General features: G+C 38.0%; 1 protein-coding gene across 1 annotated transcript in view; it reads left to right on the forward strand.

Annotated features, from left to right (window-relative positions):
• polr3b (polymerase (RNA) III (DNA directed) polypeptide B) overlaps positions 1-18762 on the forward strand; it is a 99485-nt gene extending 80723 nt beyond the window's left edge. Inside the window, 5 exon segments of the mRNA XM_062043083.1 lie at positions 4213-4316; positions 10064-10230; positions 15395-15508; positions 15583-15756; positions 18513-18762. Of these exon segments, the coding sequence (XP_061899067.1) occupies positions 4213-4316; positions 10064-10230; positions 15395-15508; positions 15583-15756; positions 18513-18642 (689 nt within the window). The 3' untranslated portion in view covers positions 18643-18762.
• The last annotated feature ends 4524 nt before the right edge of the window (positions 18763-23286 follow it).

The raw sequence follows: 23286 nt of genomic DNA on the forward strand, positions 1-23286 counted from the left end.
AACTCTTAGCAACCGGGCTTGACGACTCGCTAAGCGGGATCCTGTCAGTCCACATGAGCGTGGAATGTCCAGCCAGCAGTTTACTGCTAATGTGTTTGTCTTAGGACTGTGTTTCCACCAGCAGGTGTCATGTGTTCATGGTAGAGATGTCCGATAATGGCTTTTTTTGCCGATTTCCAATATTGTCCAACTCTTAATTATCGATTATTTCTTTATTTTTATTTTTATTTTTTTTATTTTATTTTTTTTATTTATTTATTTATTTATTTTTTATATATAATGTCCTGCCCAGCTTCTCAGGCAAATCATATAGTGGATGTAGATGCCCATATCGGCTGTTCAGATTTACTTTGGCTTAATTACCGATTCCGATATCAACCGATACCGATATATACAGTCGTGGAATTAACACATTATTAGGGATGTCCGATAATATCGGCCTGCCGATATTATCGGCCGATAAATGCGTTAAAATGTAATATCGGAAATTATCGGTTTCGTTTTTTTTATTATCGGTATCGTTTTTTTTTGTTTCTTGTTTTGTTTTTGTTTTTTAATTAAATCAACATAAAAAACACAAGATACACTTACAATTAATGCACCAACCCAAAAAACCTCCCTCCTCATTCACACAAAAGGGTTGTTTCTTTCTGTTATTAATATTCTGGTTCCTACATTATATATCAATATATATCAATACAGTCTGCAAGGGATACAGTCCGTAAGCACACATGATTGTGCGTGCTGCTGGTCCACTAATAGTACTAACCTTTAACAGTTAATGTTACTCATTTTCATTAATTACTAGTTTCTATGTAACTGTTTTTATATTGTTTTACTTTCTTTTTTATTCAAGAAAATTTTTTTAATTTATTTGTCTTATTTTATTTTATAATTTTTTTTTAAAAGTACCTTATCTTCACCATACCTGGTTGTCCAAATTAGGCATAATAATGTGTTAATTCCACGACTGTATATATCGGTTGATATCGGTATCGGTAATTAAAGAGTTGGACAATATCGGAATATCGGATATCGGCAAAAAGCCATTATCGGACATCCCTACACATTATTATGCCTAATTTTGTTGTGATGCCCCGCTGGATGCATTAAACAATGTAACAAGGTTTTCCAAAATAAATCAACTCAAGTTATGGGAAAAAAAGTGCCAACATGGCACTGCCATATTTATTATTGAAGTCACAAAGTGCATTATTTTTTTTAACATGCCTCAAAACAGCAGCTTGGAATTTGGGACGTGCTCTCCCCGAGGGAGCATGAGAAGGTTGAGGTGGGGGGGTATATTGTAGCGTCCCGGAAGAGTTAGTGCTGCAAGGGGTTCTGGGTATTTGTTCTGTTGTGTTACGGTGCGGCTGTTCTCCCGAAATGTGTTTGTCATTCTTGTTTGGTGTGGGTTCACAGTGTGGCGCATATTTGTAACAGCGTTAAAGTTGTTTATACGGCTACCCTCAGTGTGACGTGTATGGCTGTTGACCAAGTATGCCTTGCATTCACTTGTGTGTGTGTTTGAAAAGCCGTAGATATTATGTGACTGGGCCGGCACGCAAAGGCAGTGCCTTTAAGGTTTATTGGCGCTCTGTACTTCTCCCTACGTCCGCGTACCACTCCGTACAGCGACGTTTTAAAAAGTCATACATTTTACTTTTTGAAACCGATACCGATAATTTCCGATATTACATTTTAAAGCATTTATCGGCCGATATTATCGGACATCTCTAGTTCTTGGCTATTCCCAATTCATCTGACCAAAAGTCTCACCACAGCATCATCGGCAACAAAAAACAGTATCGTTAGCTTAATCTAAGACCGTGTTTTTCAACCACTGTGCCGCGGCACACTAGTGTGCCGTGAGATACAGTCTGGTGTGCCGTGGGAGATGATCTAATTTCACCTATTTGGGTTACCTCACAATACGAAGGTCCTGGGTTCGATCCTGCGCTCGGGATCTTTCTGTGTGGAGTTTGCATGTTCTCCCCGTGACTGCGTGGGTTCCCTCCGGGTACTCCGGCTTCCGCCCACCTCCAAAGACATGCACCTGGGGATAGGTTGATTGGCAACACTTAATTGGCCCTAGTGTGTGAATGTGAGTGGGAATGTTGTCTGTCTATTTGTATTGGCCCTGCGATGAGGTGGCGACATGTCCAGGGTGTACCCCGCCTTCCGCCCGAATGCAGCTGAGATAGGCTCCAGCACCGCCGCAACCCCGAACGGGACAAGCGGTAGAAAATGGATGAATGGATGGGTTAAAAATATTTTTTGCAAACCAGTAATTATAGTCTGCAAATGATGTGTTGTTGATGAGTGTCGGTGCTGTCTAGAGCTCGGCAGAGTAACCGTGTAATACTCTTCCATATCAGTAGGTGGCAGCAGGTAGCTAATTGCTTTGTAGATGTCGGAAACAGCGGGAGGCAGTGTGCAGGTAAAAAAGGTAACTAATGCTTAAACCAAAAATAAACAAAAGGTGAGTGCCCCTAAAAAAGGCATTGAAGCTTAGGGAAGGCTACGCAGAACGAAACTAAAACTGAACTGGCTACAAAGTAAACAAAAACAGAATGCTGGACGACAGCAAAGACTTACAGTGGCGCAAAGGCGGCGTCCACAATGCACATCCGAACATGACATGACAATCCCAGTGTTTCCAACACATTCATTTATTTGTGGCGGCCCGCCACGAAACAATTACGTCCGCCACAAATAAAAAATATATATATATATATTTATTTATTTATTTATTTATTTATTTATTTTGTCCTGTCCAGCTTCTCAGGCAAATCATATAGTTGATGTAGATGCCCATATAGGCTGTTCAGATTTATTTTACAAAAGAGAAGTGTAGGATACTTCTCTTGTTGCCTTATTTGTATTTGACCACTACTGTTTTCTGTTTATTTGTTACTGACTGTGGCAGGACACCTCTGCCTCTGTTTCACTTTATGTTGCTGGTAAATAATATGGTTGGTATAGTAGTAGGCTAAAGTTAAATTATTTAGTATGCTAGATATATTTTTTGTAAGAACCACGATTAATAAATATATTTCAGTGAATAACTTATTGTTCAAATCTGTATATAAATATGTACACAAAGTGTTGTACTGATATTGTAAAATGGATGGATGGACGTTTAAAACAAAACTGTTATTATTAATTAGTAAGTATACATTTTTTGAGCCTTTTTAGAGAAAATCATATTGTAGTAAATTATGCAAATTACTCGATGATGTCATGGTGACCACGCCCATAGCCACGCCCATGGCAACACCCCCACCGCCACAGGTGTCTTGGCAGTTTATGGGAAACACTGAATCCACAATGTCCCCACAAAAAAGGATTAAAAACAACTGAAATATTCATGTTTGCTAAAACAAAGTAGATGCGGGAAACATCGCTCAAAGGAAGACATGAAACTGCTTCACGAAAATACCAAAAAAAGAGAAAAAGCCACCAAAATAGGCTTTTTTGCCAGGAAGGCTCATGTCAGAGCCATCAAAGCAAAAATGCCAAAGTTAGAACCTTTATTTAACCAGATAAGAAAACCCATTGAGATCAAGATCTCTTTCACAAGGGTGACCTGGCCAAGAGGTCAACAGCACATGTCACAGAGCAGTTTCAAAATAAATACATTAAGACATACATTAAGACATACATACATACAAAGTAATGTGTGAATGAAGCATAGTAATGTGTAAATAATGTCAATAAGTAGATGAACCATCTGTGGCTGTGAAGTGAACACTAGTAAGGTTGTAAATACTGTATAGAGTAGGCTAACCCATGTGGTTCCTGTGGATGTGAACACAAGTTGTAATTAATGTAGTGACTAAGTAACATAGTGACTACACATAGTGGTTCATTTGGATAAATGGGATATGTATTTATGTCAACTCTGTTGATCATTTTTTAATTATTTAAACACTAAAACATCTTTAAATGGTGCTTATTCGGTAATTTTTGCAATCCACCTTGAAGCAGACAGGGAGCCAATACAGTGACTTTAAAACTGGTGTAATGTGCTCCATTCAACCAAACCGTAGTAACGCGCCACTTCACATTCTCCGTAACGACGACGGCGTTGCAAAGATGGCAGCAGTCATTAATTAGGAGACTTGTTACTGCAAACAAATATACTCTAACACCGTTATTACCAACGCTGGTTGTGGTCCAGTTGTGTTGACCTCTGTGTGTGTGTTTCAGGTGTTTGCGGTCTCATCGTCCCGCAGGAGGACATGCCTTTCTGCGACACGGGCATCTGTCCTGACATCATCATGAACCCACACGGATACCCCTCCAGAATGACGGTACAATGTTTTTTCAACCTTACTATCTGTCACATTATTAGCAGGGCTGTCAAATGTAACTCATTCGATTAATCGCAAAAACAAATTGCATTAATTATGTATAAACACAGATTAATCATGCAACTTCTTTGGAGTGCTCCTTTACCTTCATCGAGGATGGCGGTGCGGGTTGTTATACAGTCAGTGATCAGGGGCCTAAAGTGTTATTAAGCTCTGTAGTTTTCCCACAAAAAATCGGCGTACCTTCAGATCCAGAAAACCACGTACGCAAGAAAACATTCAGATGCACACACTAATCCAAACACATCCCATTAGGGTTGTCCCGATACCAATAATTTGGTACCTGTACCAAAATGTATATGGATACTTTTGTTGTTGCACTCAAATAACAATTTACAATATTCCTTTTAACATATAGTCTTCCATAATCAATAATTAGATTAGAATGTAGTAAAAAAGCTTTATTAACATAATATTAAATTAATTATGATTTATGGTTGCCAATCCTGGTCTGTGCTTTAAGAAAAATGTAATTATTAGTAAGTACTAAAAACAAAACTATAGATAAATGTACACAGATAAGCCATGTAGCCGGTAAAACACATTTGCTTAAGAAAAACACAAATTGTAGCAATTTGTTACAAAATTCAGTCATTTTACTTGCACTAGTTGACGTTAGATGGGCGGTTCTAACTTCGCTAATATTTGGCATCAAGCCAAGCAGCTGTGTGCGCATCTACGTATCTACATATTACGTATCTACATGTTACGTATCTACATGTTACGTATCTACATGTTATGTATCTACAAGTTATGTATCTACAAGTTATGTATCTACAAGTTATGTATCTACATGTTATATATCTACATGTTACGTATCTACGTGTTACGTATCTACATGTTGCGTATCTACATGTTACGTATCTACGTGTTACGTGTTACGTATCTACGTGTTACGTATCTACGTGTTACGTATCTGCGTGTTACGTATCTGCGTGTTACGTATCTGCGTGTTACGTATCTACGTGTTCTGTATCTACGTGTTATGTATCTACGTGTTACGTATCTGCGTGTTACGTATCTGCGTGTTACGTATCTGCGTGTTACGTATCTGCTTGTTACGTATCTGCGTGTTACGTATCTGCGTGTTACGTATCCGCGTGTTACGTATCCGCATGTTATGTATCTGCGTGTTATGTATCTGCGTGTTATGTATCTGCGTGTTATGTATCTACATGTTACGTATCTACATGTGACGTACCTACATGTTACGTACCTACATGATATGTATTTCCATGTTATGTACCTACATGATATGTATCCACATGTTATGTATCCACATGTTATGTACCCACATGTTATGTACCCACATGTTATGTACCCACATGTTGTGTATCCACATGTTGTGTATCTACATGTTGTGTATCTACATGCTACGTATCTACGTGTTATGTATCTACATGTTATGTACCTACATATTACGTATCTACATGTTACGTATCTACATGTTATGTACCCACATGTTGTGTACCCACATGTTGTGTATCTACATGTTGTGTATCTACATTTTATGTACCTACATGTTATGTATCTACATTTTATGTACCTACATGTTATGTACCTACATGTTACGTGCCTACATGTTACGTGCCTACATGTTCTGTATCTACATGCTCTGTATCTACATATTATGTATCTACATGTGCACAACAGAGGAGCTGGTTAACTTATGAGAGTAGCGTATGTGTGTTTGTGAGGATGGCAATGTGTTGTCTGAGTGAGTGAGTGGGCAAGTAAAGAGAGAGAAGAGCGCGTTCACTGCGCAGTAAACTGATGAACTGTGAAGTGAAGGTTGTGTCCTAAAAACTAGTAATAAAGCAACCAGAATGTCACAAATCGGCGGCCTTGAATTTTGACCGGAAAGCGGAGCTTAGCAGACCCATTGACGGGTAAATTGAACTGAAGGGAACGTCTGCCCTGTGCTCCTCGACGACAGTCTGCACCGGAGCCAAACCGCAGGACAGATGTAACAACTACATTATTACCTGTCACTTTTTAGAACTCCTTGTGCAGATCTGAATGTTCATTATTTAAGTGTTTACCTAAGTTTGCACAGCTGCGATAAATAATGATGATACAAAATCATGAAACATGACAACTTTGTTGGTTTCCCCTTAATATTGATTTGGAGTGCATGAGAAAAGTTGAAAGGAAAACGAGCAGTATTCAAGTTTCAAGAACCAATGTTGTAATATCGCTGAGGGGCAAACTGCTCATTGATACTGTAGATGAGTTCATTGTCAACAATGGTATGGTAAGTGGAACACGCATGACTTCTGCACAGACACCAAACATGTAGAGGTGGTTGAAGATGCCGAAAGTTTAAAAATGCAGCAACTGCCATCTTGTAAAGGAGGAGCTTGCCTAATGGTTTGATCTGTCGCTATATAAAGACTCAAGCAGTTGTTTTGCTTTTGCAGAACACGCACCAATCAAAGAAAACGAGCCATTTGATAAAATAGAGGCTAAAAAATGCAAGCCTTCTATAAAAAAGTATGTTTTCCAAAATGTTCAATACAATGTTCCCTCACTACAGCACTTTACACAGCCTCGCTGTTACACGGATATTTTTTGTGTGTAATTTTTTACAGTGTCACATGCTTTTAGTTTTTACAGCGTATCCACACGCATTCTGTTTTGCGTCCTGATTGGCTAAGGGACTGTAGACCATTGTCAATCAATCTTCATGCCATGTGTCCTGTACAGTGCAGAATGTATACTGTGGTGGGGGATATAATCCTGAAGTTTTTGATATGGATGAGACAGACTTATTTTGGAAACAAATGCCCTCTCGCACCTTTATAATGCAGGACGAAGCCAAAAGCGGAGGATTTAAGACACAAAATGATGGTGTGACTCTGGTTATGTGTGGAAATGCTGCAGGCTTATTTATAGGTCAAAAAAATCCTAGAGCCCTAAAAAACGGGTTTTGATATTTGGTTTCATTCTTTAATACAGTAGTGCAGTGGTTCTCAAATGGGGGTACGCGTACCCCTGGGGGTACTTAAAGGTATGCCAAGGGGTACGTGAGATTTTTTTTTAATATTCTAAAAATAGCAACAATTCAAAAATCCTTTATAAATATATTTATTGAATAATACTTCAACAAAATATGAATGTAAGTTCATAAACTGAACGTCAAATCAAGTAGGCTATTCCATTCATTAGCATAAAGCCAGAGTTTCCCCCATGCCATGATGGTTTGACCCTCACTAAAATGTCTGTCAAAAAGAACTGTGAAAAGAAATGCAACAATGCAATATTCAGTGTTGACAGCTTGATTTTTTTGTGGACATGTTCCATAAATATTGATGTTAAAGATTTATTTTTTTGTGAAGAAATGTTTAGAATTAAGTTCATGAATCCAGATGGATCTCTATTACAATCCCCAAAGAGGGCACTTTAAGTTGATGATTACTTCTATGTGTAGAAATCTTTATTTATAATTGAATCACTTGTTTATTTTCAAACAAGTTTTTAGTTATTTTTATATCTTTTTTTCCAAATAGTTCAAGAAAGACCACAACAAATGAGCAATATTTTGCACTGTTATACAATTTAATAAATCAGAAACTGATGGCATAGTGCTGTATTTTACTTCTTTATCTCTTTTTTTCAACCAAAAATGCTTTGCTCTGATTAGGGGGTACTTGAATTAAAAAAATGTTCACAGGGGGTACATCACTGAAAAAAGGTTGAGAACCACTGCAGTAGTGTACTGTACCGTAATTTCCGGACTATAAGCCGCACCTGACTATAAGCCGCACCAGCTAAATTTAGGGGAAAATACAGATTGCTCCATATATAAGCCGCACCCGACTATAAGCCGCAGGGTTTTGATGCGTAATTACCGTAGTATATAGGGGTTCCTGCTACCACGGAGGGGATTGTCGGGACAGAGATGACTGTTTGGGAACGCAAAGCGTCCCATTTATTAACAATAAATCTTTCAATCATTCAATCAAACTTTCACATCTTTGACATGGCGAACAGCATTCGTGCAGAGTACAAATAATACAACGGTGCAAAGTAATACAAAGTGCTCGCCTGTACGTTATCAAAATAACCAGCCTACCGGTTTATGAAAAGTCAGTCTTTAATCATTGTGTCATCGTCTTCCTCCTGCGTACTAAAACCACCGAAATCCTCTTCGTCGGTGTCGGAGAAGAACAGGCCGTAAATAAGCCGCACCCTTGTATAAGCCGCAGGGACCAGAACGAGGGGGAAAAGTAGCGGCTTATAGTCCGGAAATTACGGTACTTATTTTTTCAAATCCGCCAAGGTTTGAACTTTGTGAGTGTTTCAACAAGAGAAATGTGAGAAAATGTTAATGTCTATCTGAGAAAAGTTTATAAAGTGTGTGGTTAGGGGTTTTACAGACTTATAACATAAACAGTACGGTACTGTAAACGAAAAAACATATAATAAAAAAAACCTGTAAACGAAAAAACATGCACAGTAAATGAAAAAAAACATCTTGTAAATGAAAAAACGTATACAAATACATATATAATGAACAAAAACACATAAAAAAACGGGGGAAAAAATCAACTTCTACTACACGGATTTCACTTAAAGCGGGTATTTTTGGGACGTTGAATGAGGGAACACTGTATTGGAAATGTAATTAAAAATTAACCTGAAATTGACCTGAAAGACCAAATTTCTACGCAAATTACCGTATTTTTCGGAGTATAAGTCACTCCGGAGTATAAGTCGCACCGGCCGAAAATGCATAATAAAGAAGGAAAAAAACATATATAAGTCACACTGGAGTATAAGTCACATTTTTGGGGGAAATTTATTTGACAAAAGCCAACACTAAGAATAGACATTTGAAAGGCAATTTAAAATAAATAAAGAATAGTGAACAACAGGCTGAATAAGTGTACGTTATATGAGGCATAAATAACCAACTGAGAACGTGCCTGGTATGTTAACGTAACATGTTATGGTAAGAGTCATTCAAATAACTATAACATATAGAACATGCTATACGTTTACCAAACAATCTGTCACTCCTAATCGCTAAATCCCATGAAATCTTATACGTCTAGTCTCTTACGTGAATGAGCTAAATAATATTATTTGATATTTTACACATAAGTCGCTCCTGAGTATGAGTCGCACCCCCGGCCAAACTATGAAAAAAACTGTGACTTATAGTCCGAAAAATACGGTACACAGAAAAAGATATTGACATGTTGACCTTTGCTGGCCACAAGTTTGTCTCCTCTTTGTCGTGACAAACCCCCTCACCCTCTCATCCTGAGGTTATCGTCGTCTCCCAGCACGCTCGTCCTTTTCACCAAACCGCAATCTGACGGCGCAGCACATACAGATAGCTGTTGCCACGGAGACGGATGCTGAAGTTTTATCAAACGCGCACAGAAGACGCCCAAGGAGTCCAGCCTCTCACAAGTGATCTTTACTGCTCAAGTTGTCGCTTGCCTTCTCGCCGCCGCCGTCGCCATGGCAAACGCTCAGCAATGTTTGGCTGCGGCCGAGGAGTTCCAGCAAAGAGAGTAGGTGTTGGCCTTTTATGTGGCCCGGGGGAGGTCAGGGGTCACGCCGGTATGACCTCCCAGTGGAATCAGTCATCCTTACAGAGCCGGTGTCACCGCCAGGCCTACATGTAAATCACACGCAGGCTGCTTATGAACATTTTAATGTGCCTTCACCCTCAGGTGGGGAAGCTGATAGAGCTGCTGGCCGGGAAGGCGGGAGTCCTGGATGGACGCTTCCACTACGGGACCGCCTTCGGGGGGAGCAAGGTGAAGGACGTGTGCGAGGACCTGATACGCTACGGATACAACTACCAAGGGAAGGACTATGTCACCTCTGGCATCACTGGGTAATGCACTATAATTATCAACAGGTTTTATCATACAAAAGCCAAAACCAGGGAAGTTGGCACGTTGTGGAATTCGTAAATAAAAAGAGAATACAATAATTATGTAAAACCTTTTCAATTTATACTCAATTGAATAGACTGCAAAGACAAGATATTTAACGTTCCAACTGAGAAACTTTTTTTTTTGTTGTTACAAATAATCATTAACTTAAGAATTTAATGGCAGCAACACAATGCAAAAAAGTTGTCAGAGGGGCATTTTTACCACTGTGTTACATGGCCTTTCCTTTTAACAACACTCAGTAAACGTTTGGGAACTGAGGAGACACATTTTTGAAGTGGAATTATTTCCCATTCTTGCTTGATGTACAGCTTAAGTTGTTCAACGCAGTTGTAACACACGTCTTGGCATTGTCTTGCTGAAATAAGCAGGGGCGTCCATGATAACGTTGCTTGGATGGCAACATATGTTGCTCCAAAACCTGTGTGTGCCTTTCAGCATTAATGGTGCCTTCAGAGATGTGTAAGTTACCCATGCCTTGGGCACTAATACACCCCCATACTATCACACATGCTGGCTTTTACACTTTGCGCCTAGAACAGTCCGGATGGTACTTTTCCTCTTTGGTCCGAAGGACACAACGTCCACAGTTTCCAAAAACAATTTGAAATGTGGACTCGAACACATTTCAGACCACTTTTCCACGTTGCATCAGTCCATCTTAGATGAGCGAAGCCGGCGGCGTTTCTGGGTGTTGTTGATAAATGGCTTTCGCTTTGCATAGTAGAGTTTTAACTTGCACTTACAGCCGTAGCGACCAACTGTAGTTACTGACAGTGGTTTTCTGAAGTATTCCTGAGCCCAAGTGGTGATATCCTTTACACACTGATGTCGCTTTTTAATGCAGTCCCGCCTGAGGGATTAAAGGTCACGGGCATTAAACACAAATGCTGGCTTTTCAACTTTGCGCCTAGAACAATCCAGATAGTTATTTTCTTCTTTATTCCGGAGGACACGACGTCCACAGTTTCCAAAAACAATTTGAAATGTGGACTCGTCAGACCACAGAACACTTTTCCACTTTGCATCAGTCCATCTTAGATGAGCTCGGGCCCAGCGAAGCCGGCTGCGTTTCTGGGTGTTGTTGATAAATGGCTTTCGCTTTGCATAGTAGAGCTTTAACTTGCACTTACGGATGTAGCGACCAACTGATACAGATATACTAAAGGTTTTAAGTGTTGTACGCGCATACAAATGTTTTAAATGAGATTTTCCTCTAAGGTTATATTTCTCTGCTTTTGTTGAGAAGAGTTGTTGTACATTCTGGGCGAGCAGGTTATAGTTTGCTTTGTTAATCATTTTAGATGTTTGCAAATGCCTTCAATATTTGTGATTCAATAAATAAAGTGTTTGTTTGAGTGTTCTCTATATCCAACATTATGTATTATTGTAGTTAGAGATGTTCGATAATATCGGACTGCTGATATTATCGGCCGATAAATGCTTTAAAATGTAATATCGGAAATTATTGGTATCGGTTTCAAAAAGTAAAATGTATGACTTTTTAAAACGCCGCTGTGTACACGGACGTAGGGAGAAGTACAGAGCGCCAATAAACCTTAAAGGCACTGCCTTTGCGTGCCGGCCCAATCACATAATATCTACGGCTTTTCACACACACAAGTGAATGCAAGGCATACTTGGTCAACAGCCATACAGGTCACACTGAGGGCGGCCGTATAAACAACTTTAAGACTGTTACAAATATGCGCCACACTGTGAACCCACACCAAACAAGAATGACAAACGCATTTCGGGAGAACATCCGCACCGTAACACAACATAAACACAACAGAACAAATACCCAGAACCCCTTGCAGCACAAACTCTTTCGGGACGCTACAATATACACCCCCCGCCCCCGCCCACCTCAACCCCGCCCACCTCAACCCCCATGTCCAGAATTCGGAGGTCTCAAGGTTGGCAAGTATGCTCTAGTATACTCTGGACTGAAGCTGTGTGCCTTCATTGTTTTTGTAGCTGTTGTTTTGAGGCATGTTTAAGAAAAATAATAAGAAATAATGCACTTTGAAAGTCAAAGTATAGTACCGTATTTTTCGGACTATAAGCCGCAGTTTTTTTTCATAGTTTGGCCGGGGGTGCGACTTATGTGTGAACTTATTAACACATTAGCGTAAAATATCCAATAATATTATTTAGCTCATTCACGTAAGAGACTAGACGTGTAAGATTTCATGGGATTTAGCGATTAGGAGTGACAGATTGTTTGGTAAACGTATAGCATGTTCTATATGTTATAGTTATTTGAATGACTCTTACCATAATATGTTACGTTAACATACCAGGCACGTTCTCAGTTGGTTATTCATGCCTCATATAACGTACACTTATTCAGCCTGTTGTTCACTATTCTTTATTTATTTTAAATTGCCTTTCAAATGTCTATTCTTGGTGTTGGCTTTTATCAAATACATTTCCCCAAAAAATACGACTTATATATGTTTTTTTTCCTTCTTTATTATGCATTTTCGGCCGGTGCGACTTATACTCCGAAAAATACGGTATTTCCCATAGTTGTAATGGGTATCAGGATTATCTCAGGGAGAGCATTTTCCCAAATTCCAAGCTGTTTTGAGGCATGTTAAAAAAAATAATGCACTTTGTGACTTCAATAATAAAAATATGGCAGTGCCATGTTGGCACTTTTTTCCATAACTGGAGTTGAAGTTCTCTTATTTTGGAAAACCTTGTTTTTGATTGATTGATTGAAACTTGTATTAGTAAATTGCACAGTACAGTACATATTCCGTACAATTGACCACTAAATGGTAACACCCCAATAAGTTATTCAACTTGTTTAACGGGGTCCACGTTAATCGATTCATGGTAAAGTTACATTGTTTCATGCATCCAGCGGGGCATCACAACAAAATTAGGCATAATAATATATATAACGACTGTATATATCGTATCGGTTGATATCGGAATCGGTAATTAAGAGTTGGACAATATCGGAATATCGGATATCGGCAAAAAAGCCATTATCGGACATCTCTAATTAGGGCCCGCACATTAGGACCTATTGTTATTGTAAGGTTTTATTATTAATATTATTATTCCGCAGCTTTGCGCACTACTTTGCCCCTTTTAACATGCTTCAAAACTCACCAAATTTTACACACACATCAAAAAATGTGTTACACTTTAGTCAAAAAACCAAAACTCAAAATTGCGCTATAGCGCCCCCTAGGAAAAAACAAAAACAAACTGCCTGTAACTCCCACTAGGAAGGTCGTAGAGACATGAAACAAAAACCTCTATGTAGGTCTGACTTAGACCTACATTTCATAATTTTACATCCTCGGGCAAAAACCAACAGGAAGTTGGCAATTTCCCCTTCAAGACAAAAAATTTACTAAGAACACTCATTTAAGCCTCTTTGAGCTGTAATTTGACCCCCTTAAAATACTTAAAAACTTGCCAAACTTTTCACACACATCAGGACTGGTGGAAATTGCGATCTAATAAAAAAAACGAACCCCAAAACTAAAAATTGCGCTCTAGCGCAATTTTTGAATAAAACAGAGACAAAACTGCTCCTCAGAGGAAAACACAGACAAAACTGCTTGTAACTTCTGGTAGGAACGTCTTAGCGACATGAAACAAAAACCTCTATGTAGGTCTGACTTAGACTTACATTTCATAATTTTACATCCTCGGGCAAAAACCAACAGGAAGTTGGCAATTTCCCCTTCAAGACAAAAATTTACTAAAAACAGTCATTTTTGCCTCTTTGAGCTGTAATTTGGCCCCTTAAAATACTTCAAAACTCACCAAACTTTTCACACACATCAGGACTGGTGGAAATTGGATCTAATAAAAAAAACGAACCCCAAAACTCAAAATTGCGCTCTAGCGCAATTTTTGAATAAAACAGAGACAAAACTGCTCCTCAGAAGAAAACACAGACAAAACTGCTTGTAACTTCCGGTAGGAACGTCTTAGAGACATGAAACAAAAACCTCTATGTCGGTCTGACTTAGACCTACATTTCATAATTTTACATCCTCGGGCAAAAACCAACAGGAAGGAAGTTGGCAATTTCCCCTTCAAGACAAAAAATTTACTAAAAACACTCATTTTTGCCTCTTTGAGCTGTCATTTGACCCCCTTAAAATACTTAAAAACTCACCAAACTTTTCACACACATCAGGACTGGTGGAAATTGCGATGTAATAAAAAAAATGAACCCCAAAACTCAAATAAAACAGAGACAAAACTGCTCCTCAGAGGGAAACACAGACAAAACTGCTTGTAACTTCCGGTAGGAACGTCTTAGAGACATGAAACAAAAACCTTCATCTTGGTCTCACTTAGACCTACATTTCATAGATTGACACCCTTCAGCAAAAATCAACAGGAAGTTTGATATCCCCACTTCAAAACTAAATTTTTGTAAAAAGCGGTCACCAAACATCAAACATTATCTCCTCTGAGCGCGTTTGTCGTTTCGGCTTCAAACTACTACAGGAGAGAGATTGAACCCTTCTGATTGACGGATACTCAAAGAGTTTGGATAAGTGCTACGGTTTTGATTTTACGAGCCTTCAAAGAACCGTTGCGCTGATAATGCTGCTGTGATTTTACGAGCCTTAATAGAACCACTGTACCACTGCGCTGATGTCAACAAAAGTATTGGGACACTTAGGACTAACAGTAGACAAAAGTTTTTGGACACTTAGGACTAGCACCTGCCAAATATGCGGGCCCGACCAACGCTGCTTGCAGCTTTAATTATTATTGTTTTTTTTTGTAACACCGTGAATGAAGTGTACTTTTGTAGTTGTTTCCCCATATTTCTACACAATAACTCAGATATGGTAACACTAGCGAGCAGTAGAGAATGTGGAGTGATGGAACGAACATACGACTGCTCTCCTTTTGAAGACGCCTGATGGAGACATAATGTACAGGAAGATTAGAGGAAGGTGTTTGTATAAATGAAGGCTTGTGAAAAAGAGAACGCCCACTTCTGCCATGATTGGTCCCCTTCTGTGGTGGCGTCATACACAAACAATACCAAGAAAAAGCTTTGTTGTAGATTGTGATGTTCTTTTATTGAATATGTTGTTTCCCATTCAGAGAACCCCTTGAGGCTTACATCTACTTCGGACCTGTCTATTACCAGAAACTGAAACACATGGTCTTGGACAAGATGCACGCCAGAGCGCGGGGGCCCCGGGCTGTCCTTACCAGGTAGCTCCTTGCTGTGATTCCATAAAGGTGTTATCATGGCGACTGAGAAAGTCATTTCCCCGCGTTTTCCCCAGGCAGCCGACAGAGGGCCGTTCCAGAGACGGAGGTCTGCGTCTGGGCGAGATGGAACGTGACTGTCTGATTGGCTACGGCGCCAGCATGCTGCTGCTGGAGCGCCTCATGATCTCCAGCGACGCCTTCGAGGTGGACGTGTGTGGCCAGTGTGGTCTGCTGGGATACTCTGGCTGGTAGGATGGGCACATGTTATTGAATTATTAATTATTATTATTATATTATTATTATTATTATATTATTATTATTATTATTATTATTATTATTATTATATATTAATTATTATTATTTATTTATGTATTTATTGTGTGGCCAGTGTGGTCTGCTGGGGTACTCTGGCTGGTAGGATGGGCACATGTTATTTAATTATGAATTATTATTATTATTATTATTATTAATTATTATTTATTTATGTATTTATTGTGTGGCCAGTGTGGTCTGCTGGGGTACTCTGGCTGGTAGGATGGGCACATGTTATTTAATTATGAATTATTATTATTATTATATTATTATTATTATTATTATTATATATTATTAATTATTATTATTTATTTATGTATTTATTGTGTGGCCAGTGTGGTCTGCTGGGGTACTCTGGCTGGTAGGATGGGCACATGTTTTTTAATTATGAATTATTATTATTTTATTATTATTATGTTATTATTATTATTATTATATATTAATTATTATTATTTATTTATGTATTTATTGTGTGGCCAGTGAGGTCTGCTGGGATACTCTGGCTGGTAGGATGGGCACATATTATTAAACACGTCCACACGAACACTGATATCTACAAAACAAGGGGGGTAAAAAAAGAGTTGGTACAAACCGATTTTAACATTAGAGATCGTTTGGCGAGCCTCTGGATCGATCTACAAAACCCAAAACCGGTGAAGTTGTCACGTTGTGTAAATGGTAAATAAAAACAGAATACAATGATTTGCAAATCATTTTCAACTTATATTCAATTGAATAGACTGCAAAGACGAGATATTTAACGTTCACACTGGAAAACTTTATTTTTTGCAAATATTAGCTCATTTGGAATTTGATGCCTGCAACATGTTTCAAAAAAGCTGGCACAAGTGGCAAAAAAGACTGAGAAAGTTGAAGGAATGCTCATCAAACACCTATTTGGAACATCCCACAGGTGAACAGGCTAATTGGGAACAGGTGGGTGCCATGATTGGGTGTAAAAGCAGCTTCCATGAAATGCTCAGTCAATTCACAAACAAGGACGGGGCGAGGGTCACCACTTTGTCAACAAATGCCTGAGCAATTTGTTTAAGAACAACATTTCTCAACCAGCTATTGCAAGGAATTCAGGGATTTCACCATCTACGGTCCGTAATATCGTCAAAAGGTTCAGATAATCTGGAGAAATCACTGCACGTAAGCAGGAAGGCTGAAAACCAACATTGAATGCCCCTGACCTTGGATCCCTCAGGCGGTACTGCATCAAAAAGCGACATTAGTGTGTAAAGGATATCACCACATGGGTTCAGGAATACTTCAGAAAACCACTGTCAGTAACTACAGTTGGTCGCCACATCTGTAAGTGCAAGTTAAAACTCTACTATGCAAAGCCAAAGACATTTATCAACAAAACCCATCAACATTAATGGTGCCTTCACAGATGTGTAAGTTACCCATGCCTTGGGCACTAATAAACCCCAATACCATCACACATGCTGGCTTTTACACTTTGTGCCTAGAACAATCCGGATGATTCTTTCCCTCTTTGTTCCGGAGGACACGACATCCACAGTTTCCAAAAACAATTTGAAATGTGGACTCGACAGACCGCAGAACACTTTTCCACTTTGCATCAGTCCATCTTAGATGAGCTCGGGCCCAGCAAAGCCGGCGGCGTTTCTGGGTGTTGTTGATAAATGGTTTTGGCTTTGCATAGGAGAGTTTTAACTTGCACTTACAGATGTAGCGACCAACTGTAGTTACGGACAGTGGTTTTCTGAAGTGTTCCTGAGCCCATGTGGTGTGATATCCTTTACACACTGATGTCGCTTTTTGATGCAGTACCGCCTGAGGGATCCAAGGTTCGTAATATCATCGCTTACGTGCAGTGATTTCTCCAGATTCTCTGAACTTTTTGGTGATATGACAGACCGTTGATGGTGAAATCCCTAAATTCCTTGCAATAGCTGGTTGAGAAATGTTGTTCTTAAACAATTTGCTCAGGCATTTGTTGACAAAGTGGTGACCCTCGCCCCGTCCTTGTTTGTGAACGACTGAGCATTTCATGGAAGCTGCTTTTTATACCCAATCATGGCACCCACCTGTTCCCAATTAGCCCGTTCACCTGTGGGATGTTCCAAATAAGTGTTTGATGAGCATTCCTCAACTTTCTCAGTCTTTTTTGCCATTTGTGCCAGCTTTTTTTAAACATCTTGCAGGCATAAAATTCCAAATGAGCTAATATTTGCAAAAAATAACAAAGTTTACCATTTCGAAACGTTAAATATCTTGTCTTTGCAGTCTATTCAATTGAATATAAGTTGAAAAGGATTTGCAAATCATTGTATTCTCTTTTTATTTACCATTTACACAATGTGACAACTTCACTGCTTTTGGGGTTTGTATTCATATTTATTTACCATCATACAAAGTTACATCTCAGTTTGGTCCCCAAACAGATTATTTTAAAATGACCCCTCCTCCAATCGATAAATAATTCATTGATGTTCCCATAGAAAATAATGCTCATCAAACTGTTGCCGTCATACAACCACATTTAACCGTTTAAACTGACATGTTCATATTTTTCACCGCCATACAAGTGTAAAAAGAAGTGAAACAGTACAACAAGTGTCAACTATGATAAGTGAAGGAGGCTTCACTTTAGTAAAGCAATGTGTGAATAGTTGGTGGTGCACGAGTGGTCGTGGTTGATGAGTGTTTCCTCCGGCAGGTGTCACTACTGCAAGTCGTCATGTCACGTCTCCTCGCTGCGTATCCCCTACGCCTGCAAGCTGCTCTTCCAGGAGCTGCAGTCCATGAACATCATCCCCCGACTTAAACTCTCACGCTACAACGAGTGACCAAGAAACAGGCAAAATCTGAACATTTCTTTTTTTTTCTCTCTCTCTCTCTTTTCTGCACCTCTAGTTTGTCACAATTATGCTCTCAGTTTGTGTAAATAATAAACTCTTCAAACTGTTTCTCTCCCTCAGCCCTTGTTTTTTTGCTCCATTCGTACCCGAGTTTTGGAGTTTTCCACTCTTACTTAAGGATAATTGCCCGTCACTGACTGGAGACAAGAAGGGGATTGTGGACAAATCTGGAATTATGTTGCTGAATTTTATATGTAATTAAGTAGTATTTTTAGTTAATAGTGACGTAATTCCCTGTTTTTTAAAGCCTTTGCTGCTAAAAAAAAAAAAAAAAAAGTTTTTAATGAAAGGAAAATATTATTAGAAGTTATTTTATGAGTGATTTGTTTCGTTTTGTTTTAAATATCTGCCAATTAGTGTACTGTAGTTAATATTTTAAAAAAGAGTATCGGATTTTCCGGACTATAAAGCGCACTTAAAATCCTTTTTTTTTCTCAAAACTCGACAGTGCACCTTATAACCCGGTGCGCCCAATGTAAGGAATAATTTTTGTTGAGCTTACCGACCTCAAAGCAATTTTATTTGGTACATGGTGTAATGATAAGTGTAACCTGTAGATGGCAGTCAAACATAAGAGATAAGTAGGGATGTCGATATATGCGTTAAAATGTAATATCAGAAAAATTATCGGTATCGTTTTTTTTATTATCGGTATCGTTTTTTTTTGTTTTTTTTATTTTTTATTAAATCAACATAAAAAACACAAGATACACTTACAATTAGTGCACCAACCCAAAAAACCTCCCTCCCCCATTTACACTCATTCACACAAAAGGGTTGTTTCTTTCTGTTATTAATATTCTGCTTCCTACATTATATATCAATATATATCAATACAGTCTGCAAGGGATACAGTCCGTAAGCACACAGGATTGTGCGTGCTGCTGCTCCACTAATAGTACTAACCTTTAACAGTTAATTTTACTCATTTTCATTCATTACTAGTTTCTATGTAACTGTTTTTATATTTTTGTACTTTCTTTTTTATTCAAGAAAATGTTTTTAATTTATTTATCTTATTTTACTAATTTTTTTAAAAAGTACCTTATCTTCACCATACCTGGTTGTCCAAATTAGGCATAATAACGTGTTAATTCCACGACTGCATATATCGGTTGATATCGGTATCGGTTGATACCGGTATCGGTAATTAAAGAGTTGGACAATATCGTAATATCGGATATCGGCAAAAAGCCATTATCGGACATCCCTAGAGATAAGTGTAGGCTGCACCGTTTGATGTGCTTCAACATAGGAGTATAGTTAAAGTTAAAGTACCCATGATTGTCACAAACACACACTAGGTGTGGCGAAATTATTCTCTGCATTTGACCCATCACCCTTGATCACCCCCTGGGAGGTGAGGGGAGCAGTGAGCAGCAGCTGTGGCCGCGCCCGGGAATCATTTTTGGTGATTTTACCCCCAATTCCAACCCTTGATGCTGAGTGCCAAGCAGGGAGGTAATGGCTCCCATTTTTGTAGTCTTTGGTATGACTCACGACCTACCGATCTCAGGGCGGACACTCTAACCACTAGGCCACTGAGCAGGTTATGGTGTGTGTATAAGGTAAGACATATTATCTGGCGTTTTGTTTCGCAATATTATGCAAAAGCAACTTTTCTTACCTTCTGGTACCTGCTGATCTGTATTTAGGATCTGCATAAATCCTGAAAAATTGCGCGCCTCCGCCTTTATAGTCGATAATTTTCTTCTTTTTCTCTATCTTCTTGTTATGTGACATTCATCCTCCGCTGTTGCCATTTCTAATATAAAGTAGTGTAAAGTTCTCACTTATATCTGTCAGTAAACTCGCCATGAAAGCGCTAAAACATACCGGTGTAGTGACTTTACATTATTCACCCAAGGAACTTTAGTTATTAGAGAGTTCCGGTCAGACAGTTTTTCACGGGGACACATTACGGGTGTTGTTGTTTCCGGATGAGGAGATGCTGCTCCGCTATTGATTGAAGTAAAGTCTGAATGTCACTATAACAGTTAGCTCCATCTTTTGAGACTTCTTCCACTCCCGTCCTTGCACGCTACACCGCTACAACAAAGATGACGGGGAGAAGACGCTGTCGAAGGTGAGCCACGTAAATAAGACCCGCCCACAATACGGCGCATCCGGAAGAGACTGTCAGAAAGCGGCTTGAAGATGATGTGTAAAACATCATCTATGCAACATTTTGAGCAAAGAACCACCATTACATGTTATGTAGACCACAAGGAAGTCTTTTACATTTAGAATAAAATAATAATAATATGACTCCTTTAATGCGCCCTATAATGCGGTGCTGCGCCTTATATATAGATAAAAAATAGACCATTCATCGGCAGTGCGCTTAATAAACCGGTATGCCCTATGGTCCGGAAAATACGGTAGTATGTTTTGTTTTTGTTGTTTAGTTTGCAGTTTTTATTTAAAGAAGTGCTTCTTTTTTAGGCATTTAAGATTAGGAATAAATACTCAAAAAAGTGCATTTTTCATATTTTTTCTCTTTTTGTCTTTAAGTAGCTGTCTCTTCATTGAGTATAGTTATTGTCTTTTTGAAAGAATGATATGTCATAATTTATTTTCAAATACTTATTAGCAGTGGTTTTCATTTTTTCTTTTTTGGAAGGGGGGTTTAAACTGAGGAAAAACCTTTTTTTTTACAGAAGAAAATATTGTTTTTTTCCTTTAAGTAGCTGTCCATCAGTTCAGTTTAAATGCATACCATTTTTAGTAATTTAATTGTTTTAAGCAATAACATATAGTTTTCTAAAATATTTCTATTATTTTTTTAGGTAGAGTAGTTAAGGTTTTATATTTTTCAAATATTTTCTGTTCTGTATGTACATATATACTGTATATATGTTTTTAAATATAGTTTTATATATACTATGTGTATATGTGTGTTGTATATATTTGTATACACAGTATTTATACGTGTATGTGTGTATATATGTATACATGTTTTTTATAAATATTAGGGCTGTCAAAATTATATAATGTATATATATGTATATACATGTATGTGTGCATATATATAAATATATATGCATGTTTTTTCTATATATTCACATGTGTATATATACATATATGTATGTATGTATATATATACACATCTATGTATGTATATATATACATCTATGTATATATATATGTATATATATATATATATACACCTATGTATATATATATATATACATCTGTATATATATACATTTATGTATGTATATATATATATACAGGTATATATATATATACATTTATGTATATACATATACAATATATATATATATACACACATCTATGTATATATATATATATATATATATATATATATATATATATATATATATATATATATATATATATATATATATATATATGTTTTTAGAATTGTTGAAGTAGAGCACACAATTCCCTAACAGGCTGAATATTTTGAAGTTGGAAAAGATAAAAAATGTGGGATTTGTGGAACTTTGAAAAATGTCCCATTGATTTCAATAGGAATTTCCCCAAAAATTAGGAAATTTCGGGAAAAGCGGGAATTTTTTTGAAAATGGTAAAAAAAACAAAACTTAAATGGTCTGAATGAGTTGAAATGGTTGGTTTTGAAATTTTTCAAATCGGTCGAGAAATACTGAAGTAGTAACATGATGAATTGAAAAATTGTATTACAGAATTCCTGGAATTTTCCCAGTTCAAAAATCCACTTCGTATTTTGTCCTGATTAAGGGGAATGTTTTGACGGCGGAACGGTTGAAGTGGGTGGAAAAATGTGGAAGGAGTAGTCGACCGAAAAAAGGGTGGAAATTGGGTTTTGGAAAACCAGGAATTCTGGAAAATCTTGGAATTTTTTGGGAACTTGGAAAAAATGGAGTTTAAATTTCCAGAATGGTGGAACGTGTTGAAGGTGGAATGGTTTGAATCGGTTGAAAAATGTGGAAATGGTGGAAGTTTGAAAAATGACCCAATTCATTTTGGGAAAAATGTCCCGGGAAACCTGAATTTAAGGTCATTTTTGGAATTTGTCAAGGGAAAGCCCGCGATTCCCAAATAGGCTGAACGGTTTGAATGAAGTGAAAAATGTTGAAGGTAGAGCGTGCCAAAATCTGGAGAAGAAGTTGAATAAATAGATACATTTTGGTTTAGAAAACCATATTTTGGAGCATTCACACAATTTATTACTTTTTAAGGTAAGTAGTTGATTTATTATGTAAATGTTATATTTTTATCAACATGTGATAGCAGGGACCCTGACATTCAAAACTAGGAGTTTCTGTCTCTGATAGTTGATATAATAATGTAAGTGCGTCATTAAGCCTACATGAACTCCATGGTGTTCAGGGATGAATAGTCTCTCCTATTGCTACTGTACCATTTTTTTCAGCTATAGTTGCATTAATCATTGGTAATGCAGCAGCCTAGTTTTGAATGGCAGGGTCCCTGCTATCACATGTTGATAAAAATATAACATTTACATAATAAATCAACTGCTTACCTTAAAAAGTAATTAAATGTGGGAATGCTCCAAAATAGGCTAAGACAGGGGTCACCAACCTTTTTGAAAGCAAGAGCTAC

This window comes from Entelurus aequoreus, linkage group LG03, assembly GCF_033978785.1.
Source record: "Entelurus aequoreus isolate RoL-2023_Sb linkage group LG03, RoL_Eaeq_v1.1, whole genome shotgun sequence".
Lineage (NCBI taxonomy): Eukaryota > Metazoa > Chordata > Actinopteri > Syngnathiformes > Syngnathidae > Entelurus > Entelurus aequoreus.